Raw genomic sequence first — 19,917 nt, 5'->3', positions numbered from 1 at the left:
TTCTTTGGGTAAAAATGGTGCATACTACTCTCATGTAAAACTTCAGAAAGACAATACTGCCAATGTTTAATTGTTTAAAATATTTCTTCAACTCTTTTTTTGGCATTTCCTTATGTTTAGTTTCTAAGTTAGAAGAAAAATTAAAGAAAAATTAAACGCGAGATACATGGTGGAAAATTAAACACAAAATTCGGTTAAACAATCGTAGTTGAGAAGTCGTCAAGGAGAGAAGTCGATTTAATGAGGAATTGATTGACACAGTGAAAAGAATGTACTAGGCTTAAAAATTAAAACCTGGTCCGACCGGTGGTTGAACTGGTTGAACCGGTTAGACCGGAATTCGCCTAAAAAATTGGGTTGACGACCAGAACGGTTTTTAAAACAATGAGCACTAACATTAGCATGGTAAGACAATTTTAACTAAAGTTAAAAAATATATAAAATATAAAATATAAAAACAATATTTTCTAAAATACCAAAATTATAGTAGTAGAAACTGTTTAACTAGACGTGCGTGTGAGGTTTAGTGGCGAAGTTTAGTGGCGATGCCCTTTTCTACCCGTAACCAAGCACCAAACTCATTTAAAAAATCAGAAATGTTTTACACAAAGATTTATATATTCTTAATTTTGCAATAAAAATTAGGTAGCAACTATTCGGTGTAAAAAATTATTCTATAATTAAAAGAAAAAGTTATTAAAAATTTATGTTAAATCTATCATTTTATCCTAAATTTCAACTAAAATTCGACGAGAAAGTAAATTATGAGGTTTAACTATAAATTATAATTTATTTACTGTTAAAAATTTTTCAATTTCGATAAATAACAATTTTCTAAGCTACGTAACCCATAAAGATAAATCGATATTTTTGGTATTTTACAGTATGATAATATCGATAATTTTCATACCCTTAATGAAATCATTTATTTCATCAACTAAAATAATAAAATATTTTTATTTTATCTTTATAAAATTAAAATATAAAACATTATCATAATTTAACTAATTAAAACTCAAATAATTTATTTTCATCTAACAATATTATATTAAATAAAACCCTCAAATAACCATTGTCAAAGAAGCTCTAAGAGTTACCAAAACACTCAATAAGTTACCAAAACAATTTGATTAACATTTATTAAAGGCATTACTTTATCTACATTTTCAATATTACAGAAGAAAAAAAAGTTGAACAATAATTCAACAGAAAATCTGAAAAAATAAACAGAAGCCTGACTGAGCTTCTTCATCTTAAAGTGATGTGATAACCTTCAAAGTGATTGCAAGACTAATTCCTCTTATTCCTTAATTTGTCTCACCATATCCGTAAGGGGTAGAACTTCCAAAAATAAAATCTTGAGCACAACTCCAGTACTGATCATATTCTTCTTGCTCTGCCTCCTTCTCTTGAGCCTTGGTTCTTAATTCCTTGGACAAGCAAGGCCAGTACCCAAATAGACCTTCACAAAGATCTATGGCTTCTAAGCCATACCCATATGGGGGAAATTGAGCCACTTGCCCACCATACTCATATTGTCTATTGTAGTCACTTTCCTTTCCCAAATTCAAGGGCTTTTCAGCTACAATTTCACTGGGTTTTTCCTCTTGATCATGAATATATAATGGCTTGATGTCTGGCTTCGTATCTTCCCTCTTTGGTTTCTCCAAAGATTGGAGATTCTTACAGTCCTGTCCTCCATAAGGTGAAGGAATATTGGAACTATTATTATAAGAGAAGTCATGAATGGGCTCTGTAATGGTCGAACGTGGGTGACAGATCTTGTTAGAGGCTTGAAGGGGTTCTCCATAGGTCAGAATCTGATCATACCCACCTCCATAAGGCGTGGGATCATATTCCAGAAAATCATCATCATCAGCAGCCTGGACCATTACAACAGTATCAGCAGCTGGTACTATATGATGATCGGTTTCAATTTGTGTTTCTGAATAATAGAGGTGATTCGTGAGATAACTATGACTAATTGGATAGTACTGAATGAGATTGGGCTCACTGAATCTGTGAGCAGAGTAGCTGATTTCGGATTGAGTCGAGATGAGATTATCATAAGGAGGTGGGTAATGGTTGACATGATTCAGATCTGGGTTAAGCTCGTAAGAATAACAAATTGGATCTTCAAATGGAACAACAATTTCAGAATTACTTGAATAAATGTAAGGGCCTGTTCCATAGTATGAACCTTCATAGGAATCTAAATAGTTGTCAGCCATCGGAGATCAATCTGGTGATTTCAAGTGAAATTGGTTAAGGAGAAGATACAAAATAATAAGCCATCCATCCTTTAAGAGAGAGAAAAACCAGACACTTCTTTTACAGTTATCCACTCAATCCTTATCTAGGATTACATTTCTTTTATAAATTAACTTGTTATACTAAATACTAATGGAGGGCCCCAATATTATAAAATATCTAAGCCACTTTGAGGAACATGGCCACTTGTTTATAAATATTAAAGGCGAATGTCATCAAATTTTAGGGGAATTTGACGAAATAACCTTAAAGATTGGGTTATTTGAGTTGGTGGTAAATTATAAATTTAATTGTATTCGTGGTTTTTTTATTTTTTTTTGACGAAATTGTCCTTGTAGGTGGATTAGGTTTAGTATAAATACTCTAATTTTTCCATTTCCTTCATTTTCTTTCTCTCTCTTCCCTCTCTTCTCTTGTTCTTTCTTTGACGGCGGCGACGGAGGCGGCGGCTACGGCGACGGAGGCGGCGGGGTTTAAATGATCTTGATTTCAAACTCTAACCTAAATCGATTTATGTTTTAATTTACACGATCTTCATTTCAAACTCTAACCCTAAACTTATTTTGAATGCAGATGAAGGATTCTAAGGATTTGAAGGTCGAAGAAAAAAGGAGAAGAATATCTTTATTTCAAACCTTAACCTAATTCGATTTATGTTAATGTTTCCATTATCTTATCTTCATTTCAAACCCTTCGATTTAACCTGTTCTTATTTGGTTCATATTGGTTCCGTTTCAGGGAAGATTCGTTAAATACTTATCGTTTCGCTAAGTGCTTATCGTTTCGCTAAGTGCTTATCGTTTCGCTAAGTGCTTATCGTTTCGCTAAGTGCTTACCGTTTCGCTAAGTGCTTACCGTTTCGCTAAGTGCTTACCTTTTTGTTTCTTTAGTTGTAAAGAATTGTTTTTGTTATTATATGTTATCCCCGCAACGACGTTTCTTTTTTAGACCTTGTTCGGATAAGGGTATGAAAAAAATGTTTTATGCAACTAATTGAAAATTTCACTGAAATCTCTTGCATATGATGCAGACTGATAAGGAGTCAAAGATGATGAGCGATAATTATAATCCATTTTTTGAAGATCATCACTCCCATGAGTACAGATACTAAGCTTTGCGACTTATTGTTACCTTTATGATGAAGACTCTTTGTTTAGATCGAGATGGATGAAATGATGTATTATTATTATTATTAGTTATGTGTGTGTGAATGCTACTTAAGATTAAGATGATGACGATGTTTTGCTGTTTGTTGCAGCAAATACAGTTCATGTTATTTCTTTTTATAAGGTTGTTAGAGACAACTAAACTAAACTTGACTATGTAGATATAATTGTTTTAACTTGTGTGTTTCTTGTGGCATTAATATATAATGTTCCTTTTTTCAGTACTTTTGACATTCATCATCTTTTTATTTTGATTGTTTTTATATATGATTAAAAACAAATTCTAGATAGCTTAACAATGCATAATAATAATAATAATAAATAGGGTTCAATATATCCATTTCGAAATGCTAAACACTTAGCGAAACACTAAGCACTTAGCGAAACGCTATGCACTTAGCGAAACGCGTGCTGAAATTTTGATGGAGGAAGGCTTAAATGTTTATTTTCAATTTTAGTGGAGATAAATGATGATCAAAGCTCTGGCTCTCTGTGCAACCGAAAACATTAGAGCATTTACAACAATATATAAAACATTGACAATTTTCCTCAATCCTTGTTCTTGCAAACACTTCATCTGTTGGTCAAAATATTAAGGTTTAGTTAAAAGATTTGCATGGTATCTTCTTTTATAACACAACATCTCTGTTTTCTTGTCTGCCAGTTTCATCGACGAATTTAGCCTTCAATTTTGCAGTTGCTTGAGACGATCTTGACGAAGATGCGGATGTAGACGTCGACGATGAGGAACTTGACTTCGATTTCTTCCATTTTTGCTTCTTAGGAATATCTAGCATATCCATTGGTGGCGTGTCTTTGAATATATCAGCTACTGGTTGGTTGTCCATGGATTCAAAATCTATATATCCCACCAGAAAAGAGAAAGAAAACAAATATGGATTCAAAATTATATATGTTCCTTAAATCAAGTCATCAATCAAACTAGAATTATTTGTTTTTTCAAACCTTGAGACGCCCATGTTGACGAGATTATGGAACTGGAACCGCCTCTTAGCTCATGAATGTTGCCTATGGAGGTTGTCGAGAAATCAGACGATGTCTTGAATTCGTTCATCTATATCATCATCATCATCATATCATCATCAAATTAAAGGACAATAATTGAAGTTGGATTTACACAAATTGAGAAAGAATTAGAACATACCCAACCGGGAGCATTACCAGTGGATCCATCCCAGCCAATATGTGACACATGTTTCACGTCTGTTGGATACCCAATATCCAACTCACGATCCTTCACAACTGCAAGAAGAATTCTTAATCATTATTGTGACTTATGATAAAAGGGAGAAAAGAAAAAGGAAAGAGGGTTTGCCATTTGCATGCAGGAATTACCAAAGATTTGTGATATATATTTAAATCCTTTACGGATCCCTTTGATTTTGGTTGCCATTGATATGATACGGACTGAAAGCTCCAATCCTCAGGACAAAAGAGCAATCAATCCTTAATTCCTTCACAAAAGGAGGTTCTTCGGCCTGCCTGTCAAAAACAGAACATATTTTAACCCCTTTTTCTCATCAAAAGTTAAGAATCAAACCCAATAACATAAACAATGTCCATGAATAATAGCCACAAAAAGTTGTAAAATTACAGAAGAAATGATGCTTCTTGCAACGGTAACTTGCCCGCAGAAGGAGCTTGGTATATATTCATGAATGATTCATCCAATCATGGAATAAAAAACAAACATTGGCCTAGCTAGAAAAAGATACTACCTTTGATTCTAAAGACCAAGAGAATCAATAATTGTTCCTACTTCTTCTTCTTCTGCAACTAATCCCTGCATTACGACACTAATCCATCTCTATCTTCTTCCTCATGACAAATTTAACTAAGCTAATCTTCTTCAATACACCAAACAAGAGAAAGAAAGAAACGCTAAGCACTTAGTGAAACGCTAAGCACTTAGCGAAACGCTAAGCACTTAGCGAAACGCTAAGCACTTAGCGAAACGCTAAGCACTTAGCGAAACGCTAAGCACTTAGCGAAACGCTAAGCACTTAGCGAAACGCTAAGCACTTAGCGAAACGCTAAGCACTTAGCGAAACGCTATGCACTTAGCGAAACAGAAAGTAAACCCTAAACAACAGATTCGAAAATGCATAAATCAAACAACAATAATAAACTTAAAGTATCATAGGATAAACGTACCAAGTGGAACCGTGCTTGTGCTCGTCGTGGAGCTCATCGTCGTGGATTTCGCCGTCGCCGCTGATCGCCGCCGATTGCCGCCGCCTAGTTTAGAGAGAAGGAGGAGAAGAGCGGGAAGAGAGAGAAGGAGAAAAAAAGAAATGAAAAAAAATAGGCTGGGATATATTAAATAGTAAGGGTAATCTGGACATTTCACACATTACCACTTAGCGAAACGCTAAGTCCCTTAGCGTTTCGCTACAAGGGCAATTTCGTCAAAAAAAAATAAAAAGACCACGAACGCAATAAAAATTATAATTTACCAACAGATCAAATAGACCCATCTTTAAGGTCATTTCGTCAAATTTCCCCAAATTTTATGTATAAATAATAATTTTTTGCTTCAAACATCTTACAAAGATTAAATAATTTTTATTGAAATTTAACACTTTGTTTAATAATTCTAATACAAAAGTAAGTAATCACCTAATAATTTTCTTTTTAATATTTAATAATTAATTTGGTAGATCAATATCATGAATCCAGTTAATTATTATGGAGTGTTGTTGAAAGATTTGGGAATGATAAAAAAATGTTTCATTAATGAGTTTTAGAATAAAAAAAATTTAAATTATTTTTAAATATTAGAAAATGAACAAAAACCCATTAGTAGAGTTAGTTTAGAAATACATTCTTAATTTTATTTTCTCATAACAAAAATTAATTAATAGTGCCAAACTTAGGCTTAGATATGTAATCATCAACGATAGAGAAAGAGAAGATGCTCACCATTATTTCAAGTACAATCCTCTTATTTGTCTTCAACAATTCTTCTATGATAGCTTGTTCAATTTTGATTGTCCTTCCAAACCACCGAATTTAAATTCAACTATAATATTAAATAAACTAATGTATTTTTTGAATGGTTCAATCTAATAAATTTACGGTTCTATTTTTTTGGTTCTAAAAGTCTATTTAAGCTAATTCTCATAACTTAAAAGTTTGTAATGATATTTTTGTATGTTTTCTGTAATCTCATTAACTAATTTATCTTTATTTTGATGTAAAAGATAAATACACATATTCTATTGCTAGTAGAAGACACAATAATTCAAAATATTTGAATTATAGCATTAACACATCATCACATCATCGTTTTAGTTATATACAGGGCCGGCCCTGGGTAAGCCCAGCAAGCCCCGGGTTAGGAGGGTCCTCCCCAAGGCAGCCCATTAAATAAAATAAAGAATAATTTTTTATAATTTTTTTAACATAAATAAGTCTAGTATAATGGTTTGAAAAAAAACATAAAATTATTATTTTGTCGTGAGTTCAACCTCACCAAACTTATCAAAAATCACATTTTTTTAGGCGGGGACATCGTAGCCGGCTCAGGTTATATATATATAAATACTTTTATTATTAATTAACACATCATCATTGTATATGTTATGTGTACCACCAATGTATATGTTATGTGTACCACATCGATTCTTGTTGTTACATTTACATATTATAAGACATCTATTTAAAACTAAAGAAGACAAAATATTTGAGAGAATGAATTGAGTGTTTAGACTTATCTATATTGATAATAATATATATTTCGAGTTATAAACCAAACAAAAATATTTTGAATAACTAATTTTATTCCCATTCATTCTAACCCACTATCAAACTCATTCATTTTTTCAATTTCAGCATTCAAACCAAACATCCCCTAAACATATCATAAATTTAAATACTTAAAAAAAAATTCTATTAAAATAATAATTAATGAGCTGAGCTTAAGTTTATTTTTTGTTTATCTTGCAGGTGGACCGAAGTCCAGACTAAGCCCTGCCCAATTGCTCAGCCCAAACCCAATGCAGGATGTTGCAAGTTTGAAGGATGAAAAAGAAAATGAAGCCACAAACAGAAAATCACGAATTTTCCCTTATTAGTTATGAGAGATTCAAGAAGAATATTTGCTGAAGAAATAAAATTCGGTGAAATATGATTATGTTTTAATTATGTCACTAAAAATTTTTTATGACATTAATTTTTGATAAAAACAATTTTAACGAAAAATATTGCGACGTAAAAGAAGAGGTGCTCTATCAGTAATAAGGCGACGTTTTTTGCATCGGAATTTAGGACATTGAATGGCTACGAATATTTTTTGATGATATTTTGTGACCAATTATTTGTGACAATATTTTACGACCTATTGTTTGTGATAATATATCGTGAATAATTATTTGTGATGATATTTTGTGATAAATCATTTTTAACAATATTTTGTGATAAATCATGTGTAACGATATTTCATGACAAATCATTTGTAATATTATTTTGTGATAATTATTTGTAACAAATTTTGGGATAAAAAAATATTTTATAACGTAACCTTCTCATTTGGTTCCAATTTTTTTTTTCACTAATAGCTTTTTTTTTGTCCAAACTTTTTTTTGCAATTTTATTTGGTGACATATTTTTTCGTTGCAATTAAGATTATTATTAATTTTAAATTACATTTTTTTAAAAAAACGGTTAATATCATTTAATTAAAAATTTTGAAAGTGGAAAGGTAAATCATAACTAGACAGACCTTAGTTATGATTAAAATATATGATAATCAACGTACCCTAAAGTATCTTATTAGTAACATTCATACAACCATACAACAAATGTTATAAACTAAAAGATTACTTTATAATAACAACTTCTAATTATCCCAAGTAGAGTGTTTATTTTCATATAAGCCTACTACGTAATGTGACATTCTTTCTTTTCCCCTACCATTCCTCTTGTGATGAAAGGATGAAACTTGCTTATTCTCATCGTGTAATCTTTCTTTGAACGAACTTGTGCTAATCTGCTAAAAATATTATTTTGTAAACAAAATAACCTCGACGAAAACATAAAAAACCTTGAAACTCTATATTAGATTTTGTAAAAAACAAAATCGTCTAAGCAATTTTAGATTTTGACAAAATAAAAAATTGTTGAAATTATATATTAAATTTTGACATCAAAACATTATATAAGATTTCTAAAAAAATTAAAATTGTTGAAGCTATATTTTAGATTACGACAAAAAAACAAAAATTGTCGAAACTATATATCAAATATAAAAAAAAATATAAATCCTCGAAACTTAATATCAGATTTTGACAAAATGAAATCATGCTAAATATTTAGGAGTGAATTTTTCGACAACTATGATTTTCATGGGATAATTTATTGAAATATTTGCATGTACTTTCCAATTAATTGATTTCAATAAATTTAGGGATAAAAAATTATTATCTAAACATTTTATAACAATATTTTCTTCCATTAATATTTTGTGATGAAATTTAATGTTTGCATAAAATTGTTAAGAATTTGTTTGAAATATAGAAAATATAAAAATATAATGATACAAATAAATTACAATATACAAAGAAACGAAAATATCGAAGTCAAATGTTGAGTTTAGACATGTGTTTAACCCATTCTCCTTAAAATAGTTTCTGTCTTCGTCTTGTGTTGAAGTTTATTAGATGACTGTCTCTCAATTGCTATTGTATTAAATAATATTAAATAATAGGTGAAAATTTAAGAATTTATATCAAAATAAATTAGTTAATAATCATAATTATTAATTTTTTTAATGTAGAAATAAAATCATTTGTGTTAGAAAAAATTAAAAACAAAGTAAATAAAAGAGTTAATTAAGTGAGAAGTAATTAACTTAGAAATAAACAAAAGTTATGACACATTAAACAACTGAATTTTGATGATGTTTAATTAGAATAAAGCCAGATGTTTAATTAGAATAAAGCTAAGTTGTCTATTTGTTTTTGAGCAGGTGCATAAGACTATGCTAACTTAGACGTGATCTAAGCATGCTAATTACACGTGAAATGTAGTTAGACGTAGTAAGTCTAACTCCTTTAGACTTGGTTTAAAGGGAAACATAGTTAGACGTGGTAAGTCTAACTCCTTTACACTTAGTCTAAAAGGAAACGTAGTTAGACGTGGTAAGTCTAACTTCTTTAGACTTGGTCTAAAGGAAAACGTAGTTAAACATGGTAGTCCAACTCCTTTAGACTTGGTCAAAGGGAAACGTAGTTAGACAAGGATGTCTAACTCCATTAGACTTGATCTAAAGGGATGCGTAGTTAGACGAGGACGTCTAACTCCTTCAAACTTTGTCTAAAGGGATGCGTAGTTAGACGAGGACGTCTAACTCCTTTAGACTTGGTCTAAAGGGATGCGTAGTTGGACAAGGACATCTAACTCCTTTAAAGTTTAAAGGGATGTGTAGTTAGACGAGGACATCTAACTCCTTTAGACTTAGTTTAAAGGGATGCGTAGTTAGACGATGACGTCTAACTCTTTTAGACTTGGTCTAAAGGGATGCGTAGTTAGACGAGGACGTCTAACTCCTTTAGACTTGGTCTAAAGGGATGCGTAGTTAGACGAGGACGTCTAACTCCTTTAGACTTGGTCTAAAGGGATGCATAGTTAGACGAGGACGTCTAACTCCTTTAGACCAAGTCTAAAGGGATGCGTAGTTAGACGAGGACGTCTAACTCCTTTAGACTTGGTTTAAAGGAATGCGTAGTTAGACGATGAAGTCTAACTCCTTTAGACTTGGTCTAAAGGGATGTGTAGTTAGAAGAGAACGTCTAACTCTTTTAGACTTGGTCTAAAGGGATGCGTAGTTAGACGAGGATGTCTAACTCCTTCAGACTTGGTCTAAAGGGACGGACAATTAGACGAGGACGTCTAACTCCTTTAGACTTGGTATGCACGTCTAATGCTTTGCTTCAGCAGCCGACTTAAGAAAGCATACGTCTAACCACGATCAACTAGTTGTCTGCTACTCTTGCTCCACTCACTCTTGTGCAGTCTGACAAACCAACTAATTGTATCAAATGAACGAACGCCATGTTGGGTCTTTGGGTCTAGCCCAATCAGGCATTTAATTAAACAAACAAAACCTAAGAATGTTGCTCATTCTATCACTTCTAGAGAGAGAAGACATTCTTCAAAGAAGAGAAGAAACAGAGGAGAAGAAAGAGAGGGAGAAGAAGAGAATGAGGCAGTAGATCTCTTACATTTTCACCTTCAGGTTTCAATTTCTTATTGTCTTATATCTAGACTAGCTTGAGTCTAAATGAAATTGGGTTTCTCTATTTGTATACCTCAACTTTGGGTTTAAAGTTGAGAAGAACATTTGTATCTGTTTCTTGTTTATAGTGAAATTTTCCAGTTGGCTCCGTGGTTTTTTTACCCTCCAGGTTGAGAGAGTTTTCCACGTAAATATGGTATTGTTTTCTTGTGTGCTTGATCTCCTGTTTTAGAATTGGGTAACCCGTGCATTTACCCATCTAACATCGCTTGATTATAGTATAAAAGTATTATTCGTTTCAAAATTCCCAACAAGTGGTATCAGAGCTGTTAGGTTTATTTTTGAAGAGTGCTTTTGCAGGTTGAGATGGAAGGCGACGACACAATGATTAGATTGACAAATAATAACTGACAGATTTGGAAATCCAAAATGGAGGATATTCTTTACTGCAAAGACTTGTATGAGCCAGTTGAAGGAGATAGTGTGAAGCCAAACGATATGTCTGATGATGATTGGATAAAATTGAACCGGAAAGTAGTTAGCACAATCAGATAGTGGCTTGATGATAGCGTATACCACCATGTAGCAAGTGAGAAGAGTGCACATGAGTTGTGGAAGAAGGTGGAGTCATTGTATGAGTAGAAAACAACAGATAACAAAGCGTTTCTGATTCGAAAGTTAGTAAATCTGAAATTCAGGGAAGGTGCAGGTGTTGCTGCGCATTTAAATGAGTTTCAGAGCTTGATTAATCAATTGTTAGTGATGAAGATGACCTTAGAAGATGAACTTTAAGCCTTATTTCTCTTGGTATCATTGCCCGATAGTTGGGAGACTTTGGTTGTGACTGTCAATAATGCAACTCCGAATGGTGTTCTTACTATGAGTATAGTTACTAGCAGCTTGTTCAATGAGGATACAAGAAGGAAGTCAATTAATACAAATAGTGCATAGGCCCTTGTCATAGAGAACAGGGGAAGAGCTGAATACCGACAACAATCAAGAGGCCATAGCAAGTCCAGAGGCAAATCAAAATCTAAGGGAAGACAGTGTTATCACTGTGGTAAAGAAGGTCACATGAAGAAAAATGGTAGAGCCCAGAAAAGACTACAGAATAAAGACAAAAATCAGAAGAAAGATGATCAGATAAAAAATACCATAGCCATAGTGTTAGGATCTAGGTCGCCGCTGGAGGACCGGGGTTGGACCGATTAGCAGATCTCACTCAAAGGGTGGTGATTAATCCTGTTAGAGATTAACACCGGGGTTTCAATGCTACATAAACTGTTACAAAACCTTGAACCAGGTTCAAGCGCGGAAGAGGTTTGTTTCAGGTTGAAGCAGCACACTTAGGAAATAGGCAGAACCGGTTTTTTGATAAGACAAGTTTGGAAGTTGCTGGGTCGGTTTTGTATCTTGGTGATTCGGTTTAGGTGGTGTAGAGTCGGTTAAAGCGGTGTAGGTAGGTTAGTACAGGTCGGTCAGAATGTAGAACCAGCAGAAAGTAAATAACAAGACAGATTTTTATGGATGTTCGGAGATAAAACTCCTACGTCACCCCTTCCTCTCGAAACCGCGAGAAGGATATTCTCTAAGGAATACAAATACAATCCGATCGAGACGTATTTCCTGCTCGATAACACCCGTACAATTTACACCGAAATTGTAAATACACACTTCAAATTAGCACTTAAGCTTTTTCTAGAGAGAGAACACAATCTTTTTCTAGCTATATTAAATGTTTACTGTGTCCCCCATTTACTACTCTTCAGCTGCTCCTTTTATAGGTGAAATATGCCAACGGTCATATTTCACTTCCTTGAATCTGATTGGCTGAGCAGAGGTTCAGTGATTCAGACCTGGCGGTCATCTTTCCAGACCTGACGGTCAACTTCACAGACTTGGCAGTCTGTTCTTCCAGTGTGTATGACAAACCGGCTAGGTTTGTCTTTTACTCAATGTGATAACTGTTGGTTAGATAGTTGTCTGTACTTGGAAGATTTCCTTTCTGATTTATCCTGGAGTAGAAAGATCTTGTAGGACGGTCTTCTGCAGCCTGCAGACTGTCCTCAGACTTGTATGAATATGGAAATGTTCAGTCTGTTCCTTTGGCATCATTCTCAACAGATACCCGAAGTATCTTCTTATGCTGGTCGGTTATCTATGTTAACCGGATGGCTTCCGGTTATTCCTTTGGCTTCTGGTTGCTTAATGACCGACTGTCTAGTGTTTCCAGCCTTTGGTTTTGACCGATCTTATCTTTCTCTTGTGCGGTCATCTTTCTGGTCGGTTTGATAACTTGACCGTTTGAGCTTTTTAACCGGTTCATTGGTCTGACCGGTTGGTTTTCTCAAACCGGTTGGATACTTTGACTGGTCCGGTTCTTTGTTCCTGCATTGAAGGTTTATTTGTGTTAAGTTCTGTGAACCGGTCTAATTTTATCTAACAATTTCTCCCTTTTTGATTATTTTATTTAAAATTATCAAAATCAATTTAGATTTCAAACGTAGGCCGGTTCTTTATTTGACCGGATTTTTGAAATTGACTTGGGAGAATTTTTCGAAAAATTTGGAAAAAATTTTGTGAAAATTTTTGGGAAAATTATCATTTTTTATCTTATCAATTTCTCCCTTTTTGATTATTTTATTTAAAATTATCAAAACTATTTAATAATGCAAGTATAGGCCGGTTTCAAAAAATAGCTTTATATATATATAAAAGTAACCGAAAAAGGGAAAATGTTATATAGACACCGAAATAAACATTGATTAAAAAAGAAATCCCCTATTCTGATTCGGAAAATATGAAGCCGTCCATCATATCATCCGGTTGATCCGGTCTCGAAGATGATCCTCCTGCTCGCGGTTGACCGACCGTGCTGGCTGGAACCGCATTGAGAATTCGCTGTCTTGTAGACCGCGGCTCGAGATGCTCTTCGTCTTCATCCTCAGTTTGGGAAGCCGTGTTCGGTGGAGTTTCGATGACTGTTTCGGTGATCCTTTCCAGCATCCCAGCTACCTAAGCCTTCTTTGATGTTGTTTTTCGTTTTCGTTTTGCTGGAACCAAAGAGGAAGAAGCCGCCTTTTTTTTCTTGTGAGCGTTTGCAAATTCGGCGAGTCTTTGTCTTTCAGTATTTAGCCGCTCAGCATCCTCTGCTGCTTGAGCTGCCATGGACTTCGAGAGTGCCGAATTTTTAGCCGCTAGGTGTCGTTCGCGCACGGCTAATTCCTCTTCAGACAGTCGCGGTGCCTCCTTTGCTTTCCGCGTTTCTTCGTCCAGCGCGGCTTGAACTTCCTTAGCCGCTCGGGCGTTTGCCTCCTCAACCGCTGTATCAGCATTAATCTTGGCCTTGATTAATTCGGCCACCTGTTCGGTTAGCGCTTTGAGGTCGGCTTCGAGTTGGGTATTCCGGTCCTCAAGGCTTGCATTCTTTTCCTCAAGGCTGATGACCCTGTTGAGTGTGGAAACGGCCTCGTTGCATGACCGCCCTAGGTCTTCATCGACCTTTGTGATCTGTTGCTCGGTTTCCCTTTTAAAACGATCCATGTCATCCACCATCCTTGAGGTCTTATCTTCCAAGTCCTCGGTTCGTTGAAGATGATCGTTGTGCAGAACCGCGTTGTCCCGGTAGTCGGCTTCAATGTCTGTTATCCGGGCCTCTGCCTTTACGAGATCATCCCTCGTCTTTTCGGCGAACAGGAGAGTTTGGCGCACGGCTTTCTTGACTTTCTTATTCCATGATTGAACCGTGGAGTCGGCAAACTCTTGAATAAGGGACTTGACCCTTTCCTCTGTGACGCCCTATTTAGAATCCCCCGGTTGGTCTGTTTCAAGTGGCCCGGTGACAGGAGTCTCTGTCCTTTCATCGGTTTCGTTTCTGACCGGATCCTCCAGAGGAGGCATTTCACCTTGATTCTGACCGTCACTGGTCTCAGGAGCCGGAGAGTGCGGTGTTTCTCACTGTCTGTATACCGCTTCAAGCCGCTCTATTTCTTCAGCGAGTTCTCCTTTCCTTATCTCAAGTTTATCCAACACCAAGAGCTGTAATTTAGCCTTTGGTGTCCCCGCAACATACCTCTCTGAGAGCTTTCAGATACGTACGGTTAGCTTTTGTAACCGAGCACGCGGTTTCACGATTGCGTGTCGGTCCATGGCTTCGTTAGGAGTTTCGGCGTCTATGAGGCTTATAACGTTTTCCTCTATCTCCTTCAGCCTCTTGAAATATTGTTCATCGGTTAGGCCCGGTAACATGTGTTTGAAAAATTTGTTGCATCGGTGCTCGAACCATTCCCGGTATACTGCGCCAGCCGCTTGAACTCGCAGTTCGATTTCCTCCAGGATTCGACGCACTATAATTTCGGCCATCTTCTGGTCGCTGTCAACGGGAGTCTCTTCCTCCTTAGGGCCGTCTGCACCAGTCTTAGGGTTTTTCAAGGCTTGCGGCCGCACCGGTATTATCGAGACTTGTAGCCGTTTGATCTTCTTCAAATTGTCCTTCTCTATCGGAAGGATTTTCACCGGTGTTCTGCGAACCGGTTCGGTCAGACGTGGAAGCCGATTCTTCCTCGTCTCTTGTTTGTGAGGGCGGTTCCGTGAATACTATCAGTTCCTTACCCTTCTTGCCTCCGGACTTGGATTTTACCGGAGCCGGTGTCTTGGCGGTAGATTTCCTCTTTCGGCCACTTGTAGAACAGGGGGCCGGCTACGTCCTCTCCCGGAATTGTTTGGATCTTATTATCCTGCTTGATGAGAGAAGAACACCCGGGCCGGTGTTGATGTTATTGTGTAGCATGATTTTTCCAAGAGGGATGGCGTATCCCCATGACCGGATAGAATCCGGTTTTACCATGTCTTTTAGGTTGTGGAAGATCTCCTTCGCCCAGTTGACTTTCGTACCGTCCAACAAACCGATAAGCATCTCAATTTTGGCCTTGGTGAGGTTATCGTAATTTCCACCTCTCGCTTGAACCGACTTTGTGAAGATGTCACAAAGCGGTATGTATTCCGGTCGCAATGAGGACTTTTTACCGGATACTTTCACCGGTTTCCCGTCTGCAGAGAGGATCTGGCAGGCCGCCTCGAATGTTGTTGGGGCTAGCTCCATTAAGGCGTTTTGACCATCTGTTGGAAGACGTAAGATCTCCGCAACCGATTCTTCGGTTATCTCGAATTGTTTATCGCCAACAGTTGCGGTTATCTTGTCGCCAGAGAGAGATGCGGTTCTGAAGAACTCTCCAACCGCTTCTCTGTAGAGAACAAAGGGACCACCCAGAAAATACTCGAGTCCGGCTTCGGAAATCCGGTTAATAACTTCCTTTGCCGCAACCGAGCCGTTTTGGCGGATCTCCTCAAAATCCACCTGAATGATGTGCTTGAACAAAACCGAATCACGACCCATCTTAGATGATTGAGAGGGTTTGAGAAAACAAGAGAATAACCGCTGAGAGAGAGTTTGAGAACTTAGAGAGAGAAAGCTGTTTCGCGTAAGAGTGAAATGAAATGGCCAAAGGACCCTTTTTATAGGTGCGGTTTGGAAACCCAACCGTCCCATCAATTTTTGGCGGGAGTTTTCCCTCCAAGCCAAAGAGGCGGCAAACCAAGGGGCGGCAAGCCAAAAGGCGGTAATCTAGTGGGCGGGAAACGATGGGCGGGAATCCAGAAGGCGGCAAACTAAGGGCGCCAGATCATAGGCGGTAATTTGAGCGGGAACTCTTTGGGCGGAAAATTTCCCTCAAATTTTTTTTTATTTCGGTTTTGATGACACAATTTTCCTTTTTGAAACCGTTTGATGAGATGTAAACCGCGATGCTGCGGTGCTTTGTCTATTTGATGTAACCGGTTATTTAGATGAGTGTTCTGGGTTGTTTTCAACTCTTGATTAAGCGGTTATATTTAGATTAAGCGATTCTTCTGGAGACCGCTAAGATGCAGTTTCTTTGATATCGACTGGATGAAAACGAGGTTACTTGACAAATTAACCGGTTACTTAGATGGATTTTCTGATTATTATGTTGACCCGGTTATTTAAACTAAAATAGAATTGCATTGAATGAAAAAGTACAAGATAGAAACCGATATAAGGATCAGTTTGGAAGTACAGAAAGGAAGGAATACAAAAGAGATAAAAAGGGATATGTCCTAGGCAATGACCATCCTAGAGAACTTATCTTCTACCTCGTCCACATCAAGGATATTTGAGAGGGATGCCGGTTCACCCGGTCCAAATTCTGGACGGTATTTGAGAATGAGTCGGCTGATGTGAGGAGCATAACCGAGACCTTTCTTGGTTAGCACCATGTTTTTCAGGTTCTGAAAAATGACCGTTGACCAATTGATGGGAGCATAGCTCATGATGTAGGTCATCATGTTGTACACCTTTTTGGAGTACCGCTGGTTGGGGGATTGACAGATTATCGAACGATTGACGATGTCAACCAATAGCTGGGTGTGGAACCGAAGACAGGTCTTCGGTCCGTTGTTCTCCACCGGCACCCCGGTTCCAGAGAACAGCCAAGCATAGGTTTCCGCGGCATGGCCCTCTTGGGGCGGAAAGTCCGAAAACCCTTCGGTGGGTAGGTTAAACATCTGGGCAAATTCGGCTTCATCTAGCCAGAAGGTGTGATCTCTCACGATGGAAACGATATAGTTTCCTCTGATGCAAGCACTTCGAAAGAAGGTCTTGACATCCTCAAGTAGCATTGGGTTAGATTCTTCGAGAAAATTTCGAAGGCCGGTGTCAATGAGAGATTTAAACAGCAGCTCCTTTGTTTCATGATCATTGATTTCTAAGCATGATTCAAAGTCAATGCTCAAAAAATTTGGTAAAGTGCGGCTAGGCATGATTCAAATTTTGCTAGGAGAGAGAGAGAGTTCAAGAGAGTTTTGTGTTTAGGATGTGTTTAGTTGATTAGAAGATAGTCCTTTATATAGATTCGGTTTTGGAGGGAAAACATTAACATTGAATGTCAGTTTTGTCTTATTGGAGAAGAGAATCTTTATGTTTCCAAAGTTCATTGGGAAGAGGCTGATTGCGGAGCTCGAGGTAGGTTTTAGTTGAAAAGTAACTAAGTTAGTTGGATATTAATTGCCCAGGTGGTTGGGAGTTACTTGGTTAATTAAATGTTACTTTTCATTAATGCAGCAATAAACTAAAAAGTAACCGACAGAAACCGAAAACAACTTAGGCTAAACCGAAGAGAACATAGATAAAACCGAAATGATCATAAGGATGTTGAACAAAGGTACATCCGGTAGGTGCAGCAAAATAACCGGTTGTAGGAGGGAGTAACTTAGAGTCCGTGGGAGTGACCATGAGAGTTGATGCGTCGCTGGTTTCTTTTCCAAGCCTTCTCAAACTGCTCAAAGAAAGAGTCGGTTACTTCTTTGGTGAGCACTTGAGATTGGCCCAACCCTTCGCCTGGACAGGGTGGTACGCCAAGCTCTAAGAGCAGGCAGCTTACTTGGGGAACCAGGCCGATAGTTCGGACACCAATCATCCAAATTAGGACGTCAAACAACACTCTCGACCAGTTGACCTTCGTACCGGTAGTGATGGCTGCCATCATATTGAATGATGCATTGCAGTAGGTGTTGGTGACATCTCGACCTAGGATGCTTCTACCGATCACATCGTTGAGGAGCTGATATTCAGCCCTCAGCACTACTTTGGCGCCGTGATCATCGACGGGCAGGTTGGACCGGGCAAACGTCAGAGCGATTTTGGCCTTTATGTCGGCCGGAACGTTCAAGTCGGTTATCCCGTGCTTTGGCAATGCGAAACACCTCCCGAAATCGCTTTCGGTAAAGTCGAAAACGATTCCTCCCACCTTGGATTGGATGTGGGTATCAAAGTGCGGAGTCCCTCGGAATACCCTAGCGTTGTAGAAAAATTCTAGCACAGACTAAGGGTAGATGACCTGCTTGTCATCTAGGAAATGTTTGAGCCCGGTATCTTCAAGTGACTTTATCATCTTGAAGATGTCGTAATGATCCGTGCTTAGAGTGGATTTGAAATCAACTTGGAGAATGTTTGGAAACTGAGACATTTTTGTCTTAGTGAGAGAGGGGTAGATTATATCTTGTGGTTGTTTTTGTTTAATGTTGGCCTAACTTATATATTAGTGAAGGGGTCATCCTATTATCTAGTGTAGTACAAGTAATGAAGTCTATTAATCATAGGATAAAGAGTTTTGCATGAAATAGGCATGTCTATAGTCTAGGATGTTGGTCATAGACCTGGACCATGAAAGATATCAAATCTTCACGTCTTTTTAGGTGTGACCTTATTTTACTTTGGAAAGGTAATTTTTCAGAACAGATACATTTAAACACAGATAATTATTCTACTTTTGTTTGAAGTTCAAATATTCTAAGATAATCTATTTCCGAACTGGTCAGTCATCAGTTGTTCGTCCCGATGCGGTTATTTGGTGCATGCACTAAATAACCGGTCGGTTTACTCTGACTGATAAACCAGGCGGTTCTTCCATAGATACCTTGGGAAATTTGAAATCCAACAGTTTAGGAGGAACTACCGGTTTTGTCTGTCCAAACCGATTTCCCTTTTAAACATCCTTAGGGATGATCTGACTAATATCGGTTAATCCGAGTGTAAGTCTGAATTGAGAGAACTTAGCTTCCTGTAGAGGCTTGGTGAAGATATCAGCTACTTGTTGATCTGTCGGTACGTTTTCCAGCCGGATATGCTTCAGCATGACATGTTCTCGAATGAAGTGGTGCCTGATGTCAATGTGCTTGGTTCTGGAGTGTAGAACCGGATTGTAGGTGATTGCTATGGCACTTGTGTTGTCACAGAAGATTGGAGACTCTTCGGCTGTGACACCGAAATCCTTCAGTTGTTGTTGGATCCAAAGAAGTTGTGAACAGCAGCTTCCGGCCGCCAGGTATTCAGCTTCTGCGGTTCATGTAGCAAATGATGTTTGTTTTTTGCTATGCCATGAAACAAGCCGGTCACCTAGGAATTGGCATGTTCCGCTGGTGCTTTTTCTATCAATCTTGCAACCTGCATAGTCTGCATCTGAATAGCTCGTTAGGTTAAAGGATGAATCCTTTGGATACCACAGGCCAACGTCAGGTGTTCCCTTTAGGTATTTCAATATTCGCTTTGCGGCTGTGTAGTGGGATTGTTTTGGATTGGCTTGGAATCTTCCACACACACCGACTGCAAATAGAATATCCGGTCTACTTGCTGTCAGGTATAGGAGA

General features: G+C 37.3%; 2 protein-coding genes across 2 annotated transcripts; both read right to left on the bottom strand.

Annotated features, from left to right (window-relative positions):
* Window positions 1–1,113: 1,113 nt before the first annotated feature.
* Window positions 1,114–2,349, bottom strand: LOC124945811. The gene has a single exon (XM_047486310.1). It carries the CDS (start codon window positions 2,229–2,231, stop codon window positions 1,308–1,310), a length of 924 nt encoding a protein of 307 aa, XP_047342266.1. The 5' UTR covers window positions 2,232–2,349; the 3' UTR covers window positions 1,114–1,307.
* Window positions 2,350–4,066: 1,717 nt separating this feature from the next.
* On the bottom strand, window positions 4,067–4,851 carry LOC124909626 (CRIB domain-containing protein RIC10-like). Its single transcript, XM_047450289.1, has 4 exons — window positions 4,794–4,851; window positions 4,603–4,700; window positions 4,404–4,512; window positions 4,067–4,296 (listed from the first exon to the last, which is right to left on the bottom strand). The coding sequence occupies exons 1-4, from the start codon at window positions 4,849–4,851 to the stop codon at window positions 4,067–4,069; spliced, it is 495 nt and encodes a 164-aa protein (XP_047306245.1).
* Between the last annotated feature and the right edge of the window lie 15,066 nt (window positions 4,852–19,917).

This window comes from Impatiens glandulifera, chromosome 7, assembly GCF_907164915.1.
Source record: "Impatiens glandulifera chromosome 7, dImpGla2.1, whole genome shotgun sequence".
Taxonomy (NCBI): domain Eukaryota; kingdom Viridiplantae; phylum Streptophyta; class Magnoliopsida; order Ericales; family Balsaminaceae; genus Impatiens; species Impatiens glandulifera.
This window is presented reverse-complemented; position numbering and strand designations above follow the sequence as displayed.

What these genes read in the sequence shown, in the direction of transcription:
- LOC124945811 (XM_047486310.1), bottom strand. Translation starts at nt 2,231, where the DNA reads ATGGCTGACAACTATTTAGATTCCTATGAAGGTTCATACTATGGAACA.
- LOC124909626 (XM_047450289.1), bottom strand. Translation starts at nt 4,851, where the DNA reads ATGGCAACCAAAATCAAAGGGATCCGTAAAGGATTTAAATATATATCA. An exon ending in CTGGTAATGCTCCCGGTTGG is followed by an intron (nt 4,513 to 4,602) that starts GTATGTTCTAAT and finishes ATGATGATATAG; the next exon opens with ATGAACGAATTCAAGACATC. An exon ending in GTCAACATGGGCGTCTCAAG is followed by an intron (nt 4,297 to 4,403) that starts GTTTGAAAAAAC and finishes TGGGATATATAG; the next exon opens with ATTTTGAATCCATGGACAAC.